The sequence below is a fragment of the Crocuta crocuta genome, unplaced genomic scaffold (assembly GCF_008692635.1).
Source record: "Crocuta crocuta isolate KB4526 unplaced genomic scaffold, BGI_CrCroc_1.0 scaffold561, whole genome shotgun sequence".
Lineage (NCBI taxonomy): Eukaryota > Metazoa > Chordata > Mammalia > Carnivora > Hyaenidae > Crocuta > Crocuta crocuta.
In genome coordinates, this window is record NW_027530529.1 from 506,233 (window position 1) to 533,983 (window position 27,751).

The window sequence follows — 27,751 nt, forward strand, 5'->3', positions numbered from 1 at the left end:
TATACAAATTAAAGTAGTGCTCTCAGAATCAATAGTATGAGAAGGGAAACAGGAAAAGGAAAGAGATGACATTAAAAAATAAACAGTGCCAAATATACAATATTGCCTAGAAATGGCCCTGGTCTTCAACTTCTAAAAACTAAAAATTCTGTACTTGCGAGTACGCATACACACATATACGTGTGTGCAAAAATTTATAAAAACAGAAGGAGATGTATGAACACATCTATACATTCTATATACACAGGGTTATTCATATATGCATGCAAAGGTGAACATATACACCTGAATGTGTGTATCTATATACATATTAATTCATGAATACATAGTGGGCTTTAATTCCAAACACAAGCAAACCCACAGGGCTATGCTTCCATACACATATCTGGTACCTGTACACATCTACACACATGTACACATAAACACGGAGATTCTTCCAAAGACTCTGCTGCTGAGGCTTTCCAAGCCAGCTTCTAATCTGATGTTCATGACAAACACATTAAAATGTAAATTCTAATCTTCTGACTAGAAAACTCTCCCACCCAGCACCCCTCAACCCCAATTCCTCCTTGGAATGACCCCATCACTCAATGAGAGAAGTGAGCCAGGGCCAACGGGGCCAGACGTGAGGAAGGAAATACTGCTGGGAACACGCACGACCCTCTCCTGGGTACCACCATGGCAGCATGGACAAAGCTGCAGTTTCTCATCCTCACCATCTGTACCCTTTGATACAAGCCAGATACTTGCTGGGGGAAGCATGCTTCAAAATCAGCTAGTTCACCCTGGTTCTCACCTTCCCCAACAAAACTGCTCTTTGAAAGAGACAGTATGAACACCAGAAAGAGTACCCGACTTGGAGTTAAGAGACCAGTTCTGCCATCAAGTTAGCCACATTAGAAAGTCCTTTTTTGGCTTTAATGTCTGCAAAACAAGGAGCACCTGGAAGTAGTATATACAGAAGATATGTCTTGCTCTAACATTCTAAGATGCTGTTATAAAAGGCAAACTTCTAGAAATGAAGGCCTTCTAATATATATCCAGGAAAAGAAAAATGTCCTTGCTATGTAAGGAGGTGTTCCTGATAGAGTTCCTAGAGGCAAGTAGTAAACTCGAAAGGTACTCATCTGGGAATTAGGAGGCCTGGATTCAAATCCCAATTCTGCCATTAAAAACACCGAAAAACATACTGAAAAACATAGTCTGTTATGGAGAGGGTACATCTAAAGAACGTATATTATTACTGGCCTGTTCTGCATTTGAGTGATAAAAATTAAATCCTTGAGGAAGAAATTGGTCTTGCTTGCTTAAAAGATATACATGCAATGTGTTATTAAATTAACGATGATATTAAAATTAATAATGATGATAGCTACATTTCCATGATGCTGTTTACAACCTATAAAGAACTTTCATACCAATGAGCTCATTTATTCCTCATTACAATCTCTGGAGACAAATTATTATTCCCATTTTGAGGCCAATTTATATACATACCATGCTACTTTTAAAGAAGGTGCAGTTTCAGAATAAAGACTCAAGTTTGATGCAAAAACTCATCATTTTGGCTCTCAAATTTCAAAAGCCTACCTTAGTTACAGTACCATCTCTACTCTTTCCAGTACTTTCTCCCTTTACCCCATACCAAAAGACATGTGGAGCTTTTCCACCCAGGTGAAAACCTTTTTTTTTCCCTAGACTATTCTGGATTCAATCCCCATACCTGTAAAGCTCATGTACTTCTGGCTGTTGGAGGTCTTCTTTGAGTTATAAAATTCCAATACATCCAGAACAGCCTGCGGGTTTTTCTTCTGCTCTGACTTAGTGATATTTGATGTTTGAAGCAAGCGAGCCCACTGCTCTGGCATCCCCTAGAAGAAACAAACAACATTGTCAGGAAGGCATAGTCAGAGGGGATCCTGATGGAAAATCAAAGCTAACTCTAATACCTGCTGGCAGTTAAAGACGTGCTTAGTTATTTCTTTCTCTCTATACCCTCAGAGCTCTATATATGCCCTTTTAATAATACCTATCTCATTGTATTGGTCATTTCTTGAGATGTTTGCCCTTTCACTAGGTTATTCCTCCTTCACAATAGGAACCATGACTGATTTGTCTTTATATCATCAGTGCCCAGCACAAAGTCTACTGCCAAGGAACCATTTAACAAAGGTCTGCTTAAGGAATGATGATTCAAAGCGTTCTCTGGTATAATTTTAGAGATGAGGAAAATGTCCCTCTCATGAATATAAGAAGATAGTAATGAGGCTATAAGGCAAAGACAGAAGCATCAGGAATAGTAGGGAAAAAAATGAGTCTAATACTGCATAGTCAGAACTCTCAAAGATCAAAGGCCTTTCTGTGACCCAGGACTTACTGTAAACTCCCCTGTGACAGCATCAAAACCAACGTGAATTGTGTGCTCAAAATCTGAAGGAAGAGAAATCTCTGGCCGTTCCTTCTCCTTCTTTTTATTTGCTGCAAAAGAAACAGAGAAAAAGAAATAAAAAACAAGGACATTACTTTTTTTTTTTTGGCTTATTTAACTGTTTGTTGAGCTGTAGCCTCCTTTAAAGCTAAGGACTATCTACCTCACATATGTATTGACAAGCCAAATGCTAGACTTAGATTGGAGTAGGTGCTCAAAGCATGATTAAAGACTTAATTTTTTGTTGAACTACAGAAAGGGATAGAAAGAACGTTCTTCAGAGTTTAAAGTCCACTAATGAGCCATTTGATCTGGAATGAGTAACTTCCTTTTTCTGAACCCTGGTTTCCCCATCTCTAAAAAGAGAAGGCTAAGGCAGATGGTCTCTAAAGATCCTTCCAGCCCTGACAACCTATGTTCTATGAGCTTCTATGACCTACATCCCACCGGTTTGGTATTTGATTATGGACTGCTTTAAGGTTCCCTAAATTACAGAACTTTAGATCTGGATGTTATCTTAATAATATAAATCACTAATATTTTATCAGGTGCTTATCAGGCAATAGTTCTATTCTCTAAATGTATGAATTCACTTTAGCCTCCCAGCAACCCTAGCAGTTAGGCACTATCTGTATTTTGCAGATAAAGAAACTGAAGCACAGAGATTAAGTTACTTGCTTGAGATCACATGGTTAGTAGTCGGCAGCTTCCAGGCACAAACCCAGGTGGTCTGGCCCAGAGCCTGAGCTCAAAACCACTATGCTAGGCAGCCTCTCTAGGCTAGGACCTTAAAAGATCATTAAAACAAAATACTTGTAGTCATCTTTCTCCCATCAAAGGTCTTCCATAAAGTAGATGTTCACAGAGGTCCTGCTGACCTGGCAAAACAGCTTCAAGAGTTAAGGAACTATAGTGCTAAAGTAAAGTACCCTTGTCAGGGGCTGGATTATGTCCCCCCCACCCCCAAATTTTATGTCCTAATTCCAAGTACCTCAGAATGTGACCTTATTTGGAAATACAGTCATTGCAGATATAATTAGTTATGATAGGTGATAAAGGAGTAGGGGGGACCCCCACGCCACTAAGACTGGTGTCCTTACAAAAATAAGAAATTTGGATACAGATGTACACAAGAATACCAAATGAAGATGAACAGAGATGTCAGAGTGATGCTGTTTCAAGCCAAGAAACACCAAAGACTGCCAGCAAGCCACCAGAAGCGACGGGAGAGGCATGGGACAGCTTCTTCTTCACAGCCTTCAGGAGGAACCAACACTGCATACAACTTAATCTCAGAATTCTTGTTTCCAGAACTGAAACAATACATTTCTGTTGTTTAAGCTGCCTAATTTGTGGCGCTTAGTAACAGAAGCTCTAGTAAATATAAACTTCTTCCAACTAAAAGGAGTTTCAAGGTCTTGATATCAGTTTCAAGGTTAGACTTCAGCGGACATCTGCAAATGCAATCCCACTGAAAGAGGCTTAAAAACCCTCCAAGGCTCAGCCAGATCTTTCTTCCTAGATGGGATCCTACAGAGCCCAGATTTTCAACAGCTGTAAAAACTTTCCTTATCCCTTCAACCAAGGCTCCTCCTCCCTCGATGTTTTAAGGAGACAAAGAAGAAGGCCATCTGGTCTAAACTTCCAGGGAACTCCGTACACATACCTAGGGGAACTGGGTTCAGAGACTAACTGCAAAAGTTACTATTAATTGAGCTCTTACCAAGTGCCGAGCATGGACTAAGAATTTTGTATGCATTACGTCACCAAATACTCCATACAACCCCACAAAACAGATAGTAACATCTTCATTTTATAGGTAAGGAAACGTAAGTACTTATTTTTAATAACTTGCTTTATCATTCCTGAGTTTCAGTGACAAGTCTATCCTACAAATACTAGAAATTGCCATGTATGCTCAGAGGCCTGTAAGGCAAGACTAGAATATCCTCTCTTTAAGGAAAATCATAACGCAAAGCCCAGGAACTCTAAGTCTCTGGTCTTTCCAACTATCAATCTCTCAACGAAATCACGTTTTCTCCTTTGTAGACAGTATGTTCTATACTGTCACAGTAAAGGCCCAAAGTCCCTGGCTCCATGATAAGACATTTTCCCTCCTAGAAATGCCTAGGATTACATACCACCAAAGCTAAAAACAAACAAACAGCAACAAACAAAAAACAAACACAACAACAACAAAACAGGATGACAAGAATGAAAACACTTGTAAATGCAAAATTCACCTCTAAGAGAATTCACTGAGCAGTACTGAAGAACTTGGCTGGGGTCAGACAAAGGCTGAATGCCAGGCTCGTCTAAGCCTATCCTTGGAGATTGGATTAAAAGTATAGGCTGAATTATAGCAATCAAAACAGTACGGTGCTGGCACAAAAACAGACACACAGATCAATGGAACAAAATAGAGAGTCCAAAAATAAACCCATGGTTATATAGTCAATTAATCTATGACAAAGGAGACAAAAATTTGGATGGGGAAAAGACAGTCTCTTCAATAAATGGTGCTAGGAAAACTGGATAGCTACATATATAAGAATGAAACTGGACTTTTTTTTTTTTTTAAAAATAGTTTATTGTCAAATTAGTTTCCACATAACACCCAGTACTCATCCCCACGAGTGCCCTCCTCTATGCCCATCCCCCCTCCCCCCCCACATCCATCAGTCCTCAGTTTTTGTCAGCATTCAAGAGTCTCTCATGGTTTGCCTCTCTCNAACTGGACCACTTTCTACCACCAAACACAAAATAATTTCAAAATGGATTAGACCTAAATATAAGAGATGAAACTATAAAAATCCTAGAAGACAGCACAGGCAGTAATTTCTCTGACCTTGGCCATAGCAACATTTTTCTAACACTTTCCCTTGTCTCCAAAGGCAAGGAAAACAAAAGCAAAAATAAACTATTGGGACTACATCAAAATAAAAAGGTTTTGCACTGCAAAGAAAATCATCAACAAAAAGGCAACCTACTGAATAGGAGAATGTATTTGCAAATAAGATATCCAATAAAGGGTTAATATCCAAAACCTACAAAAAACTGAGGGGCACCTGGGTGGTCCAGTCAGTTAAGTGCTCGACCCTGTTTTTCAGCTCAGGTCATGATCTCATAGATCATGATATTGGGCTCCACGTCAGGGTCTGCACTATTAACTGCATAGCCTGTTTGGGATTCTCTCTCTCTCTCTCTCTCTCTCTCTCTCCCTTCCTCCCTCTCCTCCTCCCTCCCTGTGCCCCTCCCCAACTTGCACGAAGGCAGGAGCTCACTGCACTCTCTCTCCGAAAACAAACTTTTTTAAAAAGTACTTATACAACTCAACACACACACACACACACACACACACACACACACACACACACACACACCCCTATCAATCTGATTTAAAAATGGGCAGAGGACACAGACAGGCATTTTTCCAAAGAAGATACAGATGGCCAACAGACATGAAAAGAGCTCAACATCACTCATCATCAGGGAAATGCAAATCAAAACCACAATGAAATATCATCTGACACCTGACAGAGTGGCTAAAATCAAAAAGTCAAGAAATAACAAGTACTGGCGGGTATGTAGAGAGAAAGGAAACCTTGCGCTGTTGGTGGGAATGTAAATTGATACAGCAATGTGGAAAACAGTATGGGGTTCCTCAAAAAGTTAAAAATAGAACTACCATATGATCCAGTAATTCCACTACTGGGCATTTATTCAAAGAAAACAAAAACATTAATTCGAATAGATACATGTACCACCATATGGAAGCAACCTAAGTGTCCATTGATAGATAAATGGATAAGGAAGATGTGGGGTGTGTGTATGTACACACACACACACACACACACACACATACTCATATACATGAATATTATGCAGCTATAAAAAAAAGTGTGCCATTTTTTTGATAAAAAAAATTTTTTTATTAAAAAAAAAAAAGATAGTGCCATTCGCAACAACATGGATAGACCAGAGAATACTAAATGAAATAAAGTCAGACTGAGAAAGACAAATATCATATGATTTTCACTCATATGTGGAATCTTTAAAAAAAAAAAAAGTGAATAAACAAACAAAAAGCAGAATTAGAGCCATAAATACAGAGAACAAACTGATGGTTGCCAGAGGGGAGGGAGGATATGGGCAACATGGGTGTAGGGGAGTAGGAGATAAGGTCTCCAGCTACAGAATAAGTCCCAGGAATAAATGGCACAGCATAAGGAATAGAGTCAATGGTACCATAATAGCACCATATGGTAACAGATGGTACTTACACTTGTGAACATAGCATATTGTATAAACTTGAATCACGATGTTGTACACCTGAAACTAATGTAATGTATGTCAACTATACTCCAATAAGAATAATTTTTTTAAAGTATAGGCTGTGGACAAAAACGGGCCCCCAAATCCACAGTTAAGGCCCCAATGTCCAAGAGAGCTGCACTGCATATATATGATCCACTTGTTCTATTACCTTTCTAGGTTGACTGGTCTGAACCTCACTACCAGACTGAATATTCCTAAAGGGCAAAGAAAGTATCAGTATACCTTACAGCACTTTACAACAGATTTACATTTCATAATAATTACAATAACCACCTTCATTTGTATCATGCTCTAGTGTTCACATATATTGTTTCACCAGAGCCTCAAAACAACGGTGTGATGAGCAGGGCAGTGGTTATGGTGTCTTTCCGAGAGACGAAACAGAGGTTCCAAGAAGTTAAATAACCTGCATAAGATCACAAGTTAGGAGCAGATGTGCACCCAGAAACTGGGGTCTTCAGACTCCCAGCCACGAGGCCCTCCTATTCTGTCACTCTGCCTCTTATGGACTATAACTGCTCATGATTATGCGATCTCTCCTCTTACCTCCCATCCCTCTTACATTCAGTCTCCCAGTTACTAATGATCTCCTCTGCTATACAGAGATCAAATTTATCCACTCTTCTCTTTTTTTTATTTAAAAATTTTTTAATGTGTTATTTATTTCTGAGAGACAGAAAGAGACAGCGTGAGCAGGGGAGGGTCAGAGAGAGAGGGAGACACAGAATCTGAAATAGGCTCCAAACTCCGAGCTAGCCGTCAGCACAGAGCCCAACACGGGGCTCAAACCCACGAACCATGAGATCATGACCTGAGCTGAAGTCAGACACTTAACTGAGCCATCCAGGTGTCCCTTATCCACTCTTCTCCATTTTCATTGCTACCACCCTCTTTCAGGCATTGTTATCTATGGCCTGGATCATTCTAAAAGTAACTTGTCACCTGCATTCTGGTCCCCTCCAATACGGGCAGCAGCCAAGGTGATCTATAGCCTTGATATTCAAAGCAGCATCAGCACAACTTGGAAGACCACTAGGAATGTAGGATCTCAAGCTCCAACCCAGACCTACTGAATCAGAATCTGAATTTTAAAGAGATCAGAAATGATTCATGTGCATATAAAAGTTTGAGAATCAAGATAATGAGAAGACAAACCACAGAGAGAAAATATTTGAAAAAGATTTATCTGATAAAGGATTGTTATCCAAAATATATGAAGAACTCTTAAAACTCAACAATAAGGAGACAAAAACTTGATTAATAAAATGGGTAAAAGACCTGAAAAAATAACTCACCAAAGAAAAAGAAGATATATACAGATGGAAAAGACATGCAACATCATGTATCATTAGGGAATTGCAAATTAAGATGACAATGACATACCACTACACATCTATCAGAATGGTCAAAATCCAAAATTGAAAATATAAAATGCTGACAAGGCTATGAAACAAGAATGTTTATTCCTTGCTGGCAGGAAAGCAAAATGGTAGTCACTGTGGAAGACAGGTTGGCAGTTTCTTACAAAATTAAACATATTCTTACTATACAATCCAGCAATTGCACTTCTTGCTATTTACCCAAATGAGCTGAAAACTTAATGTTCACATAAAAATATAGCACCTTTGGGGCACCTGGGTGGCTCAGTCAGTTAAGCGTCCAACTTCGGCTCAGGTCATGATCTCACGGTTCGTGGGTTCGAGCCTGCGTCAGGCTCTGTACTGACAGCTCAGACCCTGGAGCCTGTCTTCAGATTCTGTCTCTCCCTCTCTCTCTGACCCTTCCCTGCTCACACTGCACCTCTCTCTCTCAGAAATAAATAAAAACATTAAAAATTTAAAAAAAATATATAGCAGCATTATTCATAATTGCCAAAACTCAGAAGCAACCAAGATATCCCTCAGTAGGTGAGTGGATAAATAAACTGTGGTACCTCTAGGAAATGGAATATTATTTACCACTAAAAAGAAATGAGCTCTTAAGCCATGAAAAGACAATGAGGAACCTTAAATACATAGTACTAGGAAAAGAAACCAAATTGAAAAGACTATGTACTGTATTATTCCAACTATATAACATTTTAGAAAAGGCAACACTTTGGGAACAGCAGAAGGATCAGTGGTTGTCAAGGGGTTAGGAGGGAAGGGCGATGAATTAGCAGAGCACAGAGGAATTTTAGGGCAGTGAAACTAGTCTGTACAATACTATCATGGTGGATACATGTCATTATACATTTGTCCAAACCCACTGAGTATACAATGCCAAGAATGAACTCTAATGTGAAATACAGACATAAGGTGAATATGATGTGTTGATGTTAAGTGCATCAATTGTAACAAATGCACCACCCTGGTACAAGATGTTACTTGTGGGAAAGGTTGTACACATGTGGGGGCAGGAGGTATACAGTAAATGTGGGTACCTTCCACTCAATTTTGCTGTGAACCTAAAACTGTGTTATTAAAAAAAAAAGTTTCAAAAAAAAAAAAGTTTCAAAAAGCTCCGCTCTACAAACTTGTACCCACTTTTAACATCTTGCTACTTATGGTTCACACACTCTACACCACTACCCTGAATCAGCTATGTCACCAGACATAAGGGGCTCTTTCACATCTCTTCACATTTTCTCAAGCTACGCCCTTGGCCTATGAATCCTGCCATCGTTTTCCCTTCTCTTGCTACCTCAGCCATTTATTTATCCTTTCAGGTCTCTTCTCTCTGAAGTCCTCCCTGATCTCTAGGTTGGGCAGCCCTTCACCCTTTGCTCTGTTCCCACAGCACCATTATCGTAATTGCCTATTTGAAGGGTTTCTCTTCCAATCACACTGAGTCCCAAGTGCAGGCGCCATGTCCAATTCATTTTGGATCCTCAATGGCTAGCACACGCCTGGCACAAAACAGGTGTACAGAGAGCGAGTGAAGAAAGTAACAAATAACCAGATACCTAACTCAGCGTGGCAAGGAATCTAAGGAATCTGCCTAAGACAGGCAAATTATTTCCAAGACAGGAATAAATGTTTCATTTTTACAAGATCTGACCTGACTTTCACAATCCTTGTTACCCAGCCATCATCAATCCCATTTGAAAGCCCTGCTCTGTGGGAGTTCAGCATACTGGCCTAAAGAAATTCTGAAGTCCTAATGTCTCACAGACCCAGGATAAATGGATAACCCTAAGGAAAGGCAGCAAAATGTCAGGGGAGGAATAAGAAGGTTCTAGAGTCCAAGCTAGTTTTGCCTCTACACACCATACAGTCTAGATGCTCAGCTTTCCCATATGAACAATGGAGAGAATGAACTAGAGGATTGTTAGGACCCTTCTAGCTCCTTCATTCTATAAGTCCATGAAAACAGAGGGATGAATACTCTCAAAGCTCTGTAGCTAGATTCTTCCTAACATGGCAACCCACAGTTTTTTTAATAGTTACTCCATTTACATCATCTCATATAATCACCATAATCCTGAGAGGCAATTTTACTTATAGATTAGGAAACTGAAGAACAGGCTTGCCTAACGTTACTGAAGTGACTAAAATTCAAAAGGTGGCTTCAAAGCCAAGACCCTTTACATTCTACTATTTCACCTTCCCTAAAGAATTTCAAGTTGAGTCAAGAAAACATACTTTGGTATAAAAAGAAAAAGAAATAACATTAAATAAGAACTTACCATGTTTAAGATACCATAACACACATTATTTTCCTTAATTCTTATAATCCTATGAGATAGATTATTACTGTTGTCATTTTACAGATGAAGAAACTAAAAACAAAAAAATAAAACAAAAAAAACATTAAATAATTTATTCAAGCTCACACAGCTAGTAAGAGCTGGGATTTGAACCCGGGTCTGATTCCAAAGTTCTTTTCCTCAGTGTCTTAATAAGAACTATTTGCCTACATGCCAATAGTTTAAGCTATTCAGCACTTGGCAATTTCCCTTCCAGAAGCAGCTGCTTTTAGAAAGGGAAGGCCAAGAGTTTAGCAGGCCCAAATAAAGGAGTCATTTATGACATATGTCCATCTGTCTTACTCATAGCTAGAATGCATGAGACATGTTGCAGGGCTTTGGAACTCCTTAGTGTTCCTAAATTTCCTCTGATCTAGTTACTTAAAAGACTGCAGGAAAAACCAACATTTATGTTTTATACTTCTATAACATATTTTTACATATTATTTCTAACTTATGTTATTAATATACTATACAACATGCCATCATAGGCATGGAATGTCAAATACAAAAGAAAGTTCAGTAACGGAGACACGAAAAGAGAGGGGCTTAGAGGATGGGTAATCTATAGAAAAGAGCCCCACAGAAATGAAACCATTTAACACGTGAACGTACAAGGTCATGCTGAAGCCTCCACAGATCACTTTTTGTTCTGTAACCTTTGCATATACCTCCCATATTCCCACCTCCAAGTTTCTGCTTTTTCTTCTCCTTACTTTGGAATGCTCTTCCTCCCAAACTCCCTGTCAAACTCTCAGTCATCTTTTAAAGACTGGTCCAAGTCCCACTCACTTCTTCCTAACCTTTCTTCCCTCTCTGAATTCCCAAGACACTGAGTCTGCCACACACCACCATGCATTTAGTCATTTCCTGTCTTGTGTGATTCTTTGCTATTTTAAAGACTTACTTATCCCTTTACCTAAAATGTAAGCTTCCTGAGGACCATAATCATGGCTTCTAATTATGATCGTTATACTTCCAAATCTTCTATTGTAGACCCAACACAGAAGAGGTTAGTTCAAGAACACCCCCAAAATATTAAGAAGTAACCTTAGAGTCTGTTATTCTACTTCCTGAAGAAAGGGGCCCTAAGAAGTAAACTGACTCACTGTATCACAGAGCACATGGTGGTAGGACTCAGTTCACCTGATCGAGTTTTTTTTACCCTTTGTGATACCCTCTGATCCCTACTGACTGATTTGACTGGAAGCAACTACTAACTGAAATAACAGTTTAACATAGACCATAACTGGAGGATTAGAAAAGGAAGGGCTTGGCGGAAGTGGGAGAGGAGGGAAGTACAGGGGGAAAAACCCCTAGCTGGCAGAATTTATCCTGCATGCTGTGCAATTCAGGCTGAGTAGTCACTGGCTGGGGAGCACCAGCAGGAAACAGGATACCTGAGGCAGGAAAGCAGGACAGAACTGGAGAAGCCATGCAGTCGCAGAGCTACCTGGCACACAGTAAACACTTTCCTGGAAGTAAAAATCACACTCACATGTGTACAGCCCTTCACAAAGCCTTGTCACAGTCACTGCCTCACTGGCTCCTTACAACTCCAAGAACCAGACAGCATTATCCCCATTTCACAGCAGAGAAGACTGAGTTCAGGAAATTAAAAGAAATCTCTCCTGGACTAGGAGTCAGAGTTAGATGGATCCAGCATTATCTTTGTCATTAACTCACTTTATTACTCTAGAAAAACCACTTTCTTCTTAATTCCAGTCTTCAGTCTGCAAAATATCAATGATCCATGTTTAGGTATAGGTAAAGGTATGTAAAAAATCACCTTTCTGGAGAAGATAATGCCTGAAAGGACTCATGAAGAATAAATAGGAGTTGGTCAGGCAGAAATGGAGAAGGGCAGTGGAAACTAATTTGACAATAAACTATTTGTAAAAAAAAAAAAAAAAAAAAGAAATGGAGAAGGGCATTCCAGAAGGAAACAGAATAAACAAAGACCCAGAAAACAGTGCTCTTTGTCCCAGCTTTCTATCTGCCCATCAGGTCAACCAAATTTAATAAACTCTTATTGGAGATGGACTCCGAGCATGGGACTGAGGGAAGATACAATGGAGAAAATAAAGCAAACTCAGGATACTGGTAGTTCCAAGGCCACAAACATCAGGCTGCCTGGGATGACTGCTGCTGCTAGCACATTTTTTCATGATGACTAGTAGGTATGAGTCTAGAGCAATCTGATGAAAAACTGTATCTGCACAAAGACTTGTGAGTGTTGATAGCCACGTTACTCAAATAGTCAAAACGTAGAAACCAAAATGTCCCTCAACTGAAGAAGAGATAAATTAAAATGTGGTATATCCATATAACAAAATATTATTAAGCTATAAAAGAAATGAAGCCCTGACCCATGCTACAACATGGATAAACCTTAAAAACATTATGTTGAGTCAAAAAAGCCAATGACAAAAGGCCACATATTGTATGAATCTATTTATATAAAATGTCCAGAGAAGTCAAATCCATAGACAGAAAGGAGATTAGTGGTTGCCAAAGGGACAAAGGAAATATGGTGAAGTACCGGGTTTCTTTTTTAGGGTGGTGAAAATGTACTGGAATTAGAGCATTGTAATACTTGTACAGTCTTGTGACTATACTAAAAACCACTGAACTATATGGTATGTGAATTATATTTCAATTTTTTAACAGAGTAAATGTAATATATGATAATAACAAAATAAAGGAGAAAATGTATTTGTTAAAATTTTATATTCAATTGTGATTAAACACTCATAGCAAACTAGGATTACAAGGTAATCTATTTAACCTAATAAAAGCTAATTACCAAAACCCCTAGAGCCAACATCATACTTAATGGTAAAATGTTGACAGTTTTCCTCTGAGATTACAAATAAGATTAAGGGTGTCACTATTTATCCCAACACTGAAGGTATTATTAGTGCAACTAGGAAAGAGAAGGAAAAGGATGTGAAAGGAAGAAACAAAACTATCACAATGGACAGATAAGATGATTGTGTACATGAACATAGAAAAATTCAAATAGGAGAAAAGTCTTCATATCCTAGAGTAGGTAAAGATTCCAAAAACAGAACAGAAAGCATTAGAAAGTAAATAATAAATTTAGTTACAGTAAATTCTATCAAAGATACCATGTCACACATAAATCAAAGATACCATTAAGTGCATAAATGAAGATATCTACAATATACAAAACTGGCAAAAGGCTTATATGTAGATAAGAACTCCTGCAAATCAATAAAAATATTTTTTCTTAAATGGGCAAAACACTTGAACAAGCACTTCACAAAAAATATATATCCAAATAGTCAATTAATATGAAATGCTGCTCAACCTCATTAAAGACTGACAATACTGAATGGTGACAAAAAAGTGAAGTAAGTGCAATTCTTACGCATGGCTGGTGGGAATATAAACTGGACAACTGTGTGTTTTAACTTTGAGTTTTTTATATTATCAACCAAAGTTTAGCATAAATATCTGCATGATCCATCATTTTCACTATGTATATGTACCCAACAAAAAGTGTGAATACATCGATAAAAACACACAAGTATGGTCAGAAAACATTACCCATAAGAATCTACCACTGAAACCAACCTGATGTTCATCAATAGTACAATGGAAAATAATCCTATAAGAGAATATTATATAGCAATGAAAATGAGCTAATCTATATGTAAAAATACCAATAAATATTATAAACAGTGTTAATCAAATGAAGACAAAGAAAAGAATATACATCATATAATTCTATATATAGCAACTCGTTTATGGATTTTTCTTTGGGAAGGAGATAGACGTTAGTGTCTAGAAGGAAAAATGGAGGGAGCTTCTAAGGGGCTGGTTATATCCTTTTTTTTGGACATGTTAGTGGCCACACAGATGTGGTCAATGATCACTAAACTGTACACTTCTAAAATGTGCATTTTTCTAATAAAAGTGCAAAAGTGCAGTGGAGGAACCTAAAAGAAACCATGGTTCATGAGCCACATATGACCTTAAAGAGCATTTAGTCCAATCTTTTCATTTTATTTATTTTTTTTAAGTTTATTTATTTATTTTTGAGGGAGGGAAGGGACAGAGAGGGAGAGAAAGAGAGGATGCCAAGCAGGCTTCACACTGTCAGCACAGAGACCAACACGGTGTGATCTCATAAATCAAGAGTCAGATGCTAACCGACTGAGCTACCCAGGCACCCCCAAGTTTTTCATTTTAAAGATAAGAAAGCCCAGAGATGTTCAGGAAGTTGTCCAAGGCCACACAACGAGTAAGTGAGAACACTACAAGAGGAACCAAACCCTAAACAGAATACGTTGTAGCATTACTTCCTTAGAAAAGTCTTGAACAGGGGCACCTGGGTGGCTCAGTCAGTTAAGCGTCTGACTTCAGCTCAGGTCATGATCTCATGGTTCATGGATTCCNTTCCAACCCTGTGGACAAAAACTATGTAAATGAATCAGAGAACACAGAGGAAGAAGGGAAGAAAGGGAAAGAAACGGAAGAAAGAGAGGATTAGAATAAGAAAGAAATGAAGAGTAGCTAAGATTTTGTAGTTTTAAATGGCTTACCTTTTTGGCCTCAGTTTCATTCAAATATATTACTTCTTCCAGAGATCCAAGCCCATATCCAGAGCTTAGAATCCTGCTTCTGACAGATATTACAGAGAATTCTTGGGAACTTCTTGGGAAAGCTGTTTTTGGGTCTGCTTAGTCTCAGTGCCCAAAATAGCTTTATCTGGCCTTTCCATTAGTCCTATCTCAACCAACAGGAAATACAGGCTTATATGTAGGAAGAGAAAGGTAGCTTACCCCAGAACCATTTTTTAATTCTATCTTGGAGGAACCCTGTCAGAGCTGCTATTTTGTAAATCTCGAAAAAACTCTTAAGTGTTAATCACAGATTCCAAAAGAAAACTATGACTCCAAGCAATAAGAGCCACCCAAATTTTACCAATTCTTAACAAGGTTTCAGTTTGCATAATTTTTTTCACATCTTTAATCTTATAATCCTTTCAGCAATTCTATGAGATAAATATTGTGTACCCATACTACAGGTATAAGAACAGAGGTGAAGCAAGGTAAAGCAACCTATGAAAAGTCTCAAAATCAGGGATGGGCAATGGCAACAACTTCAAGTGCTTAAACTCCAACACGGTTCCTTTTGTACACACTGTGCCTTCCCCATACTGCAGACTAAATGAGTAGGCCAGTAAGTGATAGAATGAATGTCATTCAATGCAAATTTGTTTTAAAGTAAAAGAAACAACCAAATCAGTTCTACTAAAGGCACTTGTCTGAATATTTCTACGATGGGAGCCCTCAAACACATACAGTGTCCAAAGACTCAGAAGAATGGAAGGGCACAGTCCAGAAGTCAAGAGACAATGATTCAAATTCAGACTCCATGCATTACAACTCTGCAGCATGTGCCCCTGGGCAAGTTGTTGACCTGCTAAGCATAAGAGTATCAGTGTTGTACAGTGGAATCAGAGCTTCAATCCCAAGTCAGCTGCTCCCTAACTAGATCACCTTAGGAAAGTTACTTAATCACTGTGAACCTCAGTTTACTGACTACAAAGTGAAATATTCAGCTACCTAAAAGGGCTGGTATATTTTACAAACACCAAAGCTCCTGAAATACTGTGGGGAAATTAATAGACATTCAATATAGAGTAGCTGGGTTATTGTTGTTACTATTTTATGATTATTACTATTTGTTATTGCTACTACTATTTAGCATTATTATCATCATTGAGGATCAACTAAGGTGAAGAAAATGTATATGCTTTATAAGCTAAAGAGCTTTACAAGCACGAGTTATCGTTAATATGAGAAAGTTGCAGAGTAAGAGTTCCCAACCTACTCATTAAGACAGAGAAACTGTGGCTGAGAAGAATCATCCTGATGTCATGTAACTAGAGATCACTAGCTTGAAGAAACAAAGTAGAAAGAGAAACTTGCAACCTCACCCATCCTGATTTTAACCCTATCTTTGGCCTAGTCCATTTGGTTTTCAAACAGCATGGGAAATGAGGCTGACACTGCCAAATCCTATGGTGCAGTAGAGCTGTCCGGGTTTCAGCGCAAATCACTCGTCTTATTTATTTTTTAAAAAGATTTCTTTTTAAGAAGTACCTCTCATTGGTTCAGCTGAGTTAATCTGAGCTCAAGGCAGTAAAACGCTCCAAACTTGGGAGAGAGAAACACTGACGTAGTCCAGTTTTAAAATTAACTTTACTAAACTCTTCCCAAGCCTGGAGAATTCCACTTTGGTTGTGAAAATTCAGCCAGAAAAAAGATTCCAAACTAAATGCTGCAGGACTTCTTAGAATAAAGCGAAGGCTCCAGACCCTAACCACAGGTATCAGGCTTTCCCACATGGAATTCTGCAACCCAGTGCTACCTATTACAGGCCATCAATTACAGCTTCTTCCAATTATTTATGCATTCCCCCAGGCACACACAGAAGCCGTGCTGGAGGTCAGCATTAGGTAATGCCCACAAACATTCTAACCATTGCCAGCTCAAATCTCAACCACTACCGCAGGCCACAAAGACTCTTTTTCTCATTTCCCAAATCTCTTCAGAGACCTAAAACTACCACTCTGGTAAATTTGGCTCCAAAAGTCTGGGTAGGAACTAGGCACCTCTTATTTTTTAAAAGCACCATGGGTGAGTCAGCTGAGTAATCTGGATTGAGAACAACTAACAGAGACAGTAGCTTATGCTATAACAGATACATTAGAAAGACTTAGTTCTACACTCATCTTGACCACTTTCCAGCTGCAAGATCTTGAGCGATTTAACTTTCTCTAAGCCTCAGCCTCCTCAACTGAAAATGACTTGTGGGCATCAGATTAAAACAAGAAATGAGTTTCCCATTAAAACACACAAACAAAACCCCTCATATTTGTAGTGTTTTACAGTTTGGAAAATGGCTTTATATCCACTATGTCAAATAACAAAAGGCTATTCATGATAGGGAATTATGATTATCCCCACTTTACAGATATGGATACTGAGATTAAAATCAATTGGTAAGAATGCACAAAAATAAACTCAAAATGGATAAAGGATTTGAACGTGAGACAGGAAACTATCAACACCCTAGAGGAGAAAGCAGGAAACAACCTCCTTGACCTCCACCGCAGCAACTTCTTACTTGACACATCCCCAAAAGCAAGGGAATCAAGAGCAAAAATAAACGATTGGGACCTCATCAAGATTAAAAGCTTCTGCACAGCCAAGGAAACAACCCAGAAAATTAATAGGCAACCAACGGAATGGGAAAAGATAGTTGCAAATGACATATCAGATAAAGGGTTAATATCCAGAATCTATAAGGAACTCTCCAAACTCCACACCTAAAAAACAAACAACCCAGTGAAGAAATGGGCAGAAGATATGAACAGACACTTCTCCAAAGAGGACATCCAGATGGCCAACAGACACATGAAATGATGCTCAGCATCCCTCCTCATCAGGGAAATACAAATCAAAACCACACTGAGATACCACCTCACGCCAGTCAGAGTGGCTAAAATGAGCAAATCAGAGAACTCTAGATGCTGGCGAGGATGTGGAGAAACGGGCACCCTCCTACACTGTTGGTGGGAATGTAAACTGGTACAGCCCCTCTGGAAAACAGTGTGGAGGTTCCTCAGGAAACTAACAATAGAACTCCCCTATGACCCAGCAATAGCACTGCTAGGAATTTACCCAAGGGATACAGAAATGCTGATGCATAGGAGCACATGTACCCCAATGTTCATAGCAGCACTCTCCACAATAGCTAAAACATGGAAAGAGCCTAAGTGTCCATCAACAGATGAATGGATCAAGAAGATGTGGTTTATCTATACCATGGAATACTACATGGCAATGAGAAACAATGAAATCTGGCCATGTGTAGCAACATGGATGGACCTTGAGGGTGTTATGCTGAGCGAAATAAGTCAGGCAGAGAAGGACAAATATCATATGTTTGCACGTATAGGAGGATTAGGAGGAACTTAACTGAGGAACAAGGGGGAGAAGAAGGGGGGAAATGGTGGGGGAAAGGGAGAGAGGCCAACCATGAGAGACTCTTGAATGCTGCGAACAAACTGAGGACTGATGGATTTGGGGTGGGGAGGGTGGGCATGGAGGAGGGCACTCGTGGGGATGAGTACTGGGTGTTATGTGGAAACTAATTTGACAATAAACTATTTGTAAAAAAAAAAATCAATTGGTAAGAGGAAAAGAAAGCATAGAATAAATGTCAGAGACAGGACTCAATCTGGGTTCTCTAAGTCCACTTCTAAACCACTTCTAGACCAAATACTTTAGTAAAGGCATACCACTTCAAAGATTGCCAACATTGCTTTGTATTCTGCCAGGACTCAGTGAGGCACAAAGCAAAGGGCAAAAATGCTTGTTGGTTGAATGACAGTACCAACAAGCACAGAATTAAACTGAACAAAGGATCCAAACAAAAGGGGGGAAAAATCACTTATTTCATTTTGATGTATGCATTAATTGTAGCCATCTAGGTTCTTAAAGCAAATGGGTGAAACCTCTGGGCTCAGGGCATGCATAGAAAATTTAGAAGTAGGGGATGAAAGAGAGGTTACCAGATTATTTCACAAGAACTACTTATAACTCTATGCTTTCTACATCTATGCTTTGGATTTATAAAGATACAGCTTTGATCTTGAGCTATGAGATTTATTTTCAGAACAGATTTGACCAAGGATCACTCAGCAAGAGTGCCCAAGCAAAACCTCTGAGTCTACAGCTTTATCACTAATTAAAATATTTTACAAGGGCCTACTTTCTTTCTACCTACATATACAACCCAATCCGATTTCATCTTTATAATCTTATTTATAGAATTACAGAATTTCAAAACTGCAAAAGACTTTATATGTCTACTGGTTTGACTCTAGTCATTTTTTAGATGAAAGCACTGAAATCTACAGAGAAATAACTGACCCAAAATAGACGGCCAATTTATAAAAGAACTAAGACCACAACCCAGATATCCAAAACTCCACCTCCCTCTTCGGTACATAAGATCATCCCTTTAGCTCTCAATTATGTTTGAGGGTTATACTTCTACCTGCCGTTTTAGGCAAAAATCTTCTTTAAAAAAAGTTTTAAAACCATACAATTCATCCATATAGTGTACAATTCAGTGGCTTTTTGTATATTCATGGAGCTGGGCAACTATTCTCATAATCAATTTTAGAACATTTTCATCAACCCAAAAAGAAACTCCATACCCTTAGCCATTACCCCCTAATCCCATCCACCTCCTCCCACAGCCCTAGGCAACCATTCCTCTGTTTTTTGCCTATGGACTTGCCTGGACATTTCATATAAATGGAATCATATAATATATGGTCCTTTGTGACTGGCTTCTTTCCCTAGCATAATGTTTTCAAAGTTTACCCATGTTACAGCATGCATCAGGACTCCATTTGTTTTTATTACCAAGTAGTAAGTACCTCATTGTTAGGATATGCCACATTTTATTTATCCATTCATCAGTTGATGGATATTTGGGTTGTTTCTACTTTTTGGCTACTATGTATAACACTGCTATAAACATTCATGTGCAAGTATTATGTGAACATGTTTCCATTTCTAGGTCATATGGTAACTCTATGTTTAATCTTTTGAGAAACTGCCAGACTGTTCTAAGTGGCTGTACCATTTTACACTCCCACCAGCAGGGTATGAGGGTTCCAATTTCTCCACATCCTTGTCAACACTTGTTATCATACAGTCATCCTAGTGGGTGTGAAATGACATCTCATTGTGGTTTTGATTTGCATTTCCCTGATGACTAATGATTTTGAGCATCTTTTCATGTGCTTATTGGCCATTTGTATGTCTTCTCTGGAGAAATGCCTATTTGGCTTCTTTACTCATTTTTTAATTGAGTTGTCTTTTTATTGTTAAGTTGTAATAGCTCTCTATATATTTATGATACAAGTCCCTCATCAGATATATGTGTTAAGAAAATTTTCTCCCATACTGTGAGTTATCTTTTTATTTTCTTGAATGTGACCTTTGAAACACAAAAAAATTTAATTTTAATGATATCTATGAGGTAGAAATCTTATTCGGCAATAACAATTCCAACTTTAATTTTAAAAGTCCTTTCTACTATATGTAGAAACTTGGGCCAAAGACCTACTTATTTATAGAGTTTAAGAATTACGGTTGAACCCAAAAAACAAACAGGCCAGTTAAGAAATGGGCAGAAGACATGATTAGACACTTTTCCAAAGAAGACATCCAGACGGCTAATAGACACATGAAAAGATGGCTCAGTATCACTCCTCATCAGGTAAATACAAATCAAAACAACGAGATACCACCTCACACCTGTCAGAATGGCTAAAATTAATGACACAAGAAACAACAGGTGTTGGCAAGGATGTGGCACTGTTGGTGGGAATGCAAACTAATGCAGCCACTTTGGAGAACAGTATGGAGGTTCCTCAAGAAACAAAACATAGAATTACCCTATAATCCAGCAATTCCACTATTAGGTATTTACCTAAAGGATACAAAAATACAGATTCCAAGGGATACATGCACCCCAATGTTTACAGCAGCATTGTCAGCAATAGCAAAACTATGGAGAGAGCCCAAATGTCCACTGACTGCTGAACTGATAAAGAGGATGTGATATACATACACTATGGAATATTACTTGGCTATCAAAAAGAATGAAATCTTGCCATTTGCAATGATGTGGGTGGAGCCAGAATATATTATGCTACGCAAAATAAGTCAATCAGAGAAAGACAAATACCATATGATTTCATTCATATGTGGAATTTAAGAAACAAACAGAGGAGCATATGGGAAGGCAGGGTGGGGAGAGAAGAGAGGGAAACAAACCACAAAAGACTCTTAATGATAGAGAACAAACTGAGAGTTGATGGAGGGAGGTGGGCTAGATGGGTGATGGGTACTAAGTTGTGATGAGCACTGGGTATTGTATGTAAGTGATGAATCCCTGAATTCTACTCCTGAACTCAGTATTGTACTGTATATTAACTAAAATTTAAATTAAAAAATAAAATAAAATTTTCAGTAACTGAAAAAAAAGAATTATGGTTGTTAAAGCACAATGTTAAAAATAAGCATACACCTAGGTAAACCATGAGAGACTCTTGAATGCTGAGAACAAACTGAGGGCTGATGGGGGTGTGGGAGAGGGGAAGGAGAATGATGGGCATGGAGGAGGCCCCTTGTTGGGATGAGCACTGGTGTTATACGGAAACCAACTTGACAGTAAACTATTTAAGGAAAAAATTAAAAAAATAAGCATACACCTAAATTGAGGGACACAATGTGGATGTATATGTGGGAGAAGATTCTAGGGCAGGGTAATACCACCTAGATCATAGCCACTATATCCTAGGAGTTGGCAGCTACTACCTGAATGAATTAGCCAGAAAATGAAAGCTAAGCAACTTACCCCTATCTCTTCTATCTAGGCCCCCAAAGGGCTCACAATGAAGGTAGAATAGGGGAAAGGGTAAACACACACAAAGAAACAAGCCCAAAATACTCACTAAAAATCCTCAATAGTTCTCATTTCAGTTATTCAACAATCATTTCCTATACATATATCACTGCCTATTAGACATCTCTATGTCAAGACATCTCAGACACAAAGTGCCTAAAATTATCTTTTCACCTCAAATGCAATGTGTTTAAAGTCATCATCTTTCATGCTCTCTAACTACAAACCTCCTGACTTGTTCCTCTTCCTGTGTTCCCTATTTGGTTAATAATACTATCATCTACCATCTTACACTGATCTATAGTTATGCAGTTATATTTTTCTGCAACAAAAGATATTTTCTGCAATTCACCACTGTGACTGCTATATTTGGCCTACTGCTTCAGAATCCCAATTCTGATTTTATCATCAAGTCTAATTCCTCCCAGCTTCAATAAAGGAGTAAAGAGAAAGGGTATCTAATACGTGAGTACCTTCTGTGTGGAAGGTACTTAATTACGAAATTTGCATGTAATCTTCATACAACAACCCTGTGAAATATTATCCCAATTTTAGAGATATGAAAATCCCAGTCTTTCCTTGAGAAAGGAAACTACAAGTCAAAGGAGGTAACTCACAAACAAAGATCAGAGAGCTGGTAAGTGATGAATCCAGGATTTGAACCAGGTCCATCTAAATCAGAAGCTCATGATAACTATTTACAAACAGAAAGCCAATTTTGTCAACACCCCACAAGAAAAGGACCTGCAAGCATGACTGAGAATTTTACCTCATATCAATAAACATTTGGGGAGTCAAACAAAAGTCATCTATCGATGCAGACACTCAAACCTCTATTTCACTATCTTGCCCATAGAATCTCAGGGACTTTATCAGATACACTATTAAAATCCTGATTATTCTTCTAGAAGTTTTATCAAAAAAGAAAATGAGTGCACCTAGTATGACTTATTCTTAGCAAACTCATGCTGAGTCCTGCTTCCTTTTCTCAGCTATTACTTGCCCTTCTCACAATATTTAATGTCCAAATCTATGTGAGATGAGGACATACAAATAAAGAAGAGGCAATCAAGAATCAGAAAGACATTCCAAATGAAACTAGTTTGGGGAAAAAAAAAACATTTCTTGAAGCACCTGGTTGGCTCAGTCAGTTAAGTGCCCTACTTTGGTTCAAGTCATGGTTCATGGTTTTTGAGTTTGAGCCCTGCATCAGGGTCTGCAACAGAGCCTGCTTCTGAACCTCTGTCTCCCTTTTACTTTCTTTCCCCTACTCATTCTCTCTCTCAAAAAAATAAATAAACATTTACAAAAAAAAATTCCAAATGAAGACATTCCAGTATTTATTATATTCTGTGAGTTCATAAAAGTTTAATAACTTAAAAAATAAGTAAATACTTGACTTTTAGATTGTCCAAACTCTGGTAACAGAATAATTCTTTTCTTAGAATTTTGCTCAGATATAGTTAATAAAGTATAAAAGTAAGTCTATTTTTACGAATATAATTTATTGTCAATTTGACTTACATACAACACCCAGAGCTCATCCCAACAAGTGCCCTCCTCAATGCCCATCACCCATTTTCCCCTGTCCCCCAGCCCCCCAAATAAGTCTATTTTCTATTTGTCTCCAGCCACCTTAGGAAAGAAAAACAAACGAAGTATTTAAGGGGAGAAAAGGCATTAAAGGAAAATTAAGTCAAGGAAAGGACAGATCTTTTATCTAGGTTACAAAACAAATGTTTTAAGTATACAATGATGAGAAAAATGAAATACTGTACTTTTATCTCCAGGTAAGATGGATCGGTAAAATCGGTCCTTCTTTTTCTTCTCCTCTGGGTTTGGAGGCAGAGGTTTGGAACCGTGATTTAGGGTTCCAGCATCTTTGCCGCCAGCTCCAATCATAGTGCTGGTGTTTCTCATCGGAGGGGCTGGAGGTTTGTCTTGAATGTCTAGGCCGTTATTTGACATTGTCACCACCAGCAGCAGCTACTGGAATCAGAGAGAAGAACATACTCTTTTATCATTTTCGTGGTAAAGGGAATATATATTAAAAAAAACTTTAATCCAAATTACACAAGCCATCCTCCGGGACCCAGCTTAAATCCTTCCACTGCATACCATAACTACTACTGTCTGATTCAGCCAACAATACTCAAAGATGCAGTACCTATTCTGTGCCAAGCACTGCTGAAAATTCGCAAGGTTCTTGTTTTTCTCTATCTAAGGCACTGGAGAGCACACAGAACCACCACAATGTCGTTTATTTTATTTTTTTTAAAATGTTTTATTTATTTCTGAGAGAGAGAGACAGCGTGAGCAGGGGAGGGTCAGAGAGAGAGGGAGACACAGAATCTGAAACAGGCTCCAGGCTCTGAGCTGGCTGTCAGCACAGAGCCCAATGTGGGGCTCAAACCCACGAACTGTGAGATCATGACCTGAGCTGAAGTCGGATGCTTAACCGACTGAGCCACCCAGGTGCCCCACCACAATGTCGTTTAAAAGGCAGAAATTTGGCCCAGCCGAAGTATGAATCCCAAATTTAGTGTGAATCCCAGTGCCACTTAATAGCTTTAGAAGAATTTTTTAACCACTTGGGTTACATTTATTCATTCATTAAATAAAACGGCTAACGGCATTCTACATGGTGACTCTTTGCCAACCTCTAATTCTGTAGCCTTAGGAAATCATTTTCCCCCTCTGAAATGGCCTGTATCACTACATCAAAAGTCAGTAAAGCTGATGATTTTGTTAACAGTCTTATTGGAACATAGTCATTCATTTATATATTGTCTATGGCATTTTTCACATTCCAATGGTTGAGTAGTTGCAACAGAGACTATATGCTCACAAACCTAAAATATTTATCTGGTTCTTTCCAGGAAAACTTTGCTGACCATTGGCCTATATCATCTCTCCAGTACCTTCTTCCCTTAAAATTTGAACTGGTTCTAAATATGTGATGGCCACATGCAGTAATATACGATGTTGAATTTACTGGTAATCTCCAATGTTTCTGGTAAAGGGAAGGAATAAAATGTTTTAAAAAGGGGAGAAATTCTCTATCATGTACCAATAGTTTTAATTAAGATAGATGTTATTACCTTAAATAAGTAAATGTCCTTGACAATGGACAGGTATGAATATATCCAGAATTAATAAAGTCTCTTATTATTCTCCCAGGTTAGTATAGAAACTATATCTCTAACCATGACTACTTAGAATGTAAGTTCCTTGGAGTAAAATACAATAATGCATTAGAGACTAAAGTTTCTAATTAAAACAAACAAACAAGAAACCAACATAATAATCACCACAAGCTGTTTAGAAATATAGGAGCCCTGTTTTGACCCCCACAAATTTTGATTTAGTATGATTAGGTTATGGCCCAAATTCTGTAATTTTAAGAATTAGTGATTCCAATGCCAGCCAGATTTCAATACCTGAATACCACTGCTTTAGACGTCAATTACATAAATGCTATGAACAAAACTGAATCTTCTTTCTAGTAATGCAGAACTAAATGATCCCGTGCATCTATTTTTGTCTTTCAATTATTTCTCCACATGCCATCAGTGATCTAAAATACAGCACTCCTCTACTTAAAACTCCGTCACAAAAGCTAAAGTTCCTTACAAATTAAGCCATCACATCCAGACACAGCCTACATTTAACTATACCCTGGAAACCTCTGTTCTCCTGATTTGCCAATTAGTCTCTTACTCTCCTCCCAATCCTCCAATGCTTCTTGTCACTGATAAAAATCTCACTATAAAAATCTTACTCATCTTTCAGGGCCAAATTAAAGCTTCACCTCTTTGTGTAATCCACCCTAACCTATCTCTGGCAAACCAATTGCTCCTTACTTCTCTTTTTGAACAAAAGAAAGCAAGGACAATCTTATTAATCTATGCTAACTCTCTGGGTGCTGTGCTTTTAATCCATTTTTTCCAGTTTCACTTTGCAGCTTTGCCTTTGCTTTCCCTTCCAGCCCCAACTCAAGTCCCTCAGCTCCCCAAAGAGAATTTCCACAGGCTCAGTTCTCAAGTGTACCTTCCTACCCTGGACTGCCAGTTCCAAAATTACACTCCCCACAGCCACCTGATAGCCTAAGCAGGCCCTTCCTGCCTTTTTGTCCTCAGGCCAACAGCTTCATTCAATGTAACTCCCTTTCAGGACCATAGCCCAAAATTGTGCCAAGAAAGGCTTCATCACCCTTTCTGATACAGGCTTTTCATTTCTCACTTCTTTCACCATGGTTGGAGAATTCTCAGGGGTAGCCTTCCATTTTCAAAATGATTCCAAATTATTAAAACCTAAATCTGTTGTTGGAATACAATGCTTGAATCCTCTGTACCACATTCCAGCCTAAGTCACCGAGCCTATGCTTGAAAGCTTCCATTTTTAGGAAATCTATAGTCTCAAAAGTCAGCCTATTCTATCTTTGGTCACTTCATTTACAGAGTTCTCACTTAGATTAAGTTCTATCTACCTCACACTGCATTGCAATGATCTCTTTATACATTTCCTCCCCATATACTCCCTCCTCTGCCAGACTTAGACTATGAACTCCTCAAGAAAAAAGTTTAAGGATGTCTGGGTAGTTCTATCAGTAAAGCCTTGGACTCTTGATTTCAGCTGAGATGGAGCCCTGTGTCAGGCTCTACACTGACAGTGCAGAGTCTGCTTGGGATTCTCTCTCCATCTCCCTTCGCCCTTCCCTGCTTGTATGGGTGCACACATTCTCACTCTCTCAAAATAAATTAGTAAACATTAAAAAAAGAAGAAGAAGAACAAAGCTCAGTCTTATTTATTTCTCAATCCCCAACACCAAGTCTGGAAAAGAATAATCAAAAAGAACGAAATCTTGCCATATGCAACAATGTGGATAGAACTAGAGTGTATTATGCTAAATGAAATACGTCAGTCAGAGAAAGACAATATCATATGATTTCACTCACATGTGGAATTTAATAAACAAAACAGATGAACATAGAGGTAGGGAATGAAAAATAAGATAAAAACAGAAAGGGAGGCAAACCATAAGAGACTGTTAAATACAGAACAACCTGAAGGTTGCTAGAGGGGAAGTGGGTGGGGGGTAGGCTAGAGAGGGGATGGATTGTTGGGATGAGCACTGGGTGTTATACCTAAGTGATGAAGTACTGGATTCTACTCCTGAAACCAATACTACACAGTATGTTAACTAACTTGAGTTTAAATAAATAAATTTTAAAAAAAGAATACTCAATAAATATTTGTTGAACAAATGAACAAAAAGCAAGTAAACAAACAAATGAATAAACAAAAACTACTTCTATTTGTTAGTCCTAAATCCTATCTCACAGCTATTCCAAAAAGTCTATTGCTTCTTCCCCAGACTGAACTTTAGATACTTGAAAACATCTTTCAAAACCCCCCAAACCTATTTTCTCAATGCTAAACACCATCAGTGCCTTCAACTACACTCACTCAATAGAACACAATTTTATATCTTCCTGATCCTTCCCTCTGAATTTACTTGGACTTAATATTTCTAAACTACTTTCCAGTTTCCCTGTAGCCCTCCAACCAGTCTTTTCCTATGGTTTCTCCACAAGTCTTTACTCTCTTTACTTCATAGATCCCCTCACTGGTCGTTCTGTCCATCTACATTCAGGACAATAACTGGTACATGTTTAAAACTATGCCATTTTAAACTTTTTTTTTTTTACAGGAAAACAAGTCCAAAA

General features: G+C 38.4%; 1 protein-coding gene across 2 annotated transcripts in view; it reads right to left on the reverse strand.

Moving 5' to 3' along the window:
* Positions 1–27,751, reverse strand: part of PAK1 (p21 (RAC1) activated kinase 1) — an 87,455-nt gene that overhangs the window by 46,100 nt on the left and 13,604 nt on the right. Inside the window, exons 2-4 of one of the 2 annotated variants that reach the window (XM_077767531.1) lie at positions 23,801–24,008; positions 2,378–2,478; positions 1,724–1,871 (exon numbers count right to left, since the gene is read on the reverse strand). In XM_077767531.1, coding sequence (XP_077623657.1) covers positions 1,724–1,871; positions 2,378–2,478; positions 23,801–23,990 — 439 coding nt within the window. In that variant the 5' untranslated portion in view covers positions 23,991–24,008. Of the gene's footprint in view, positions 1–1,723; positions 1,872–2,377; positions 2,479–23,800; positions 24,012–27,751 lie in introns of both variants that reach the window. The other variant, XM_077767530.1, reaches the window with a different exon arrangement.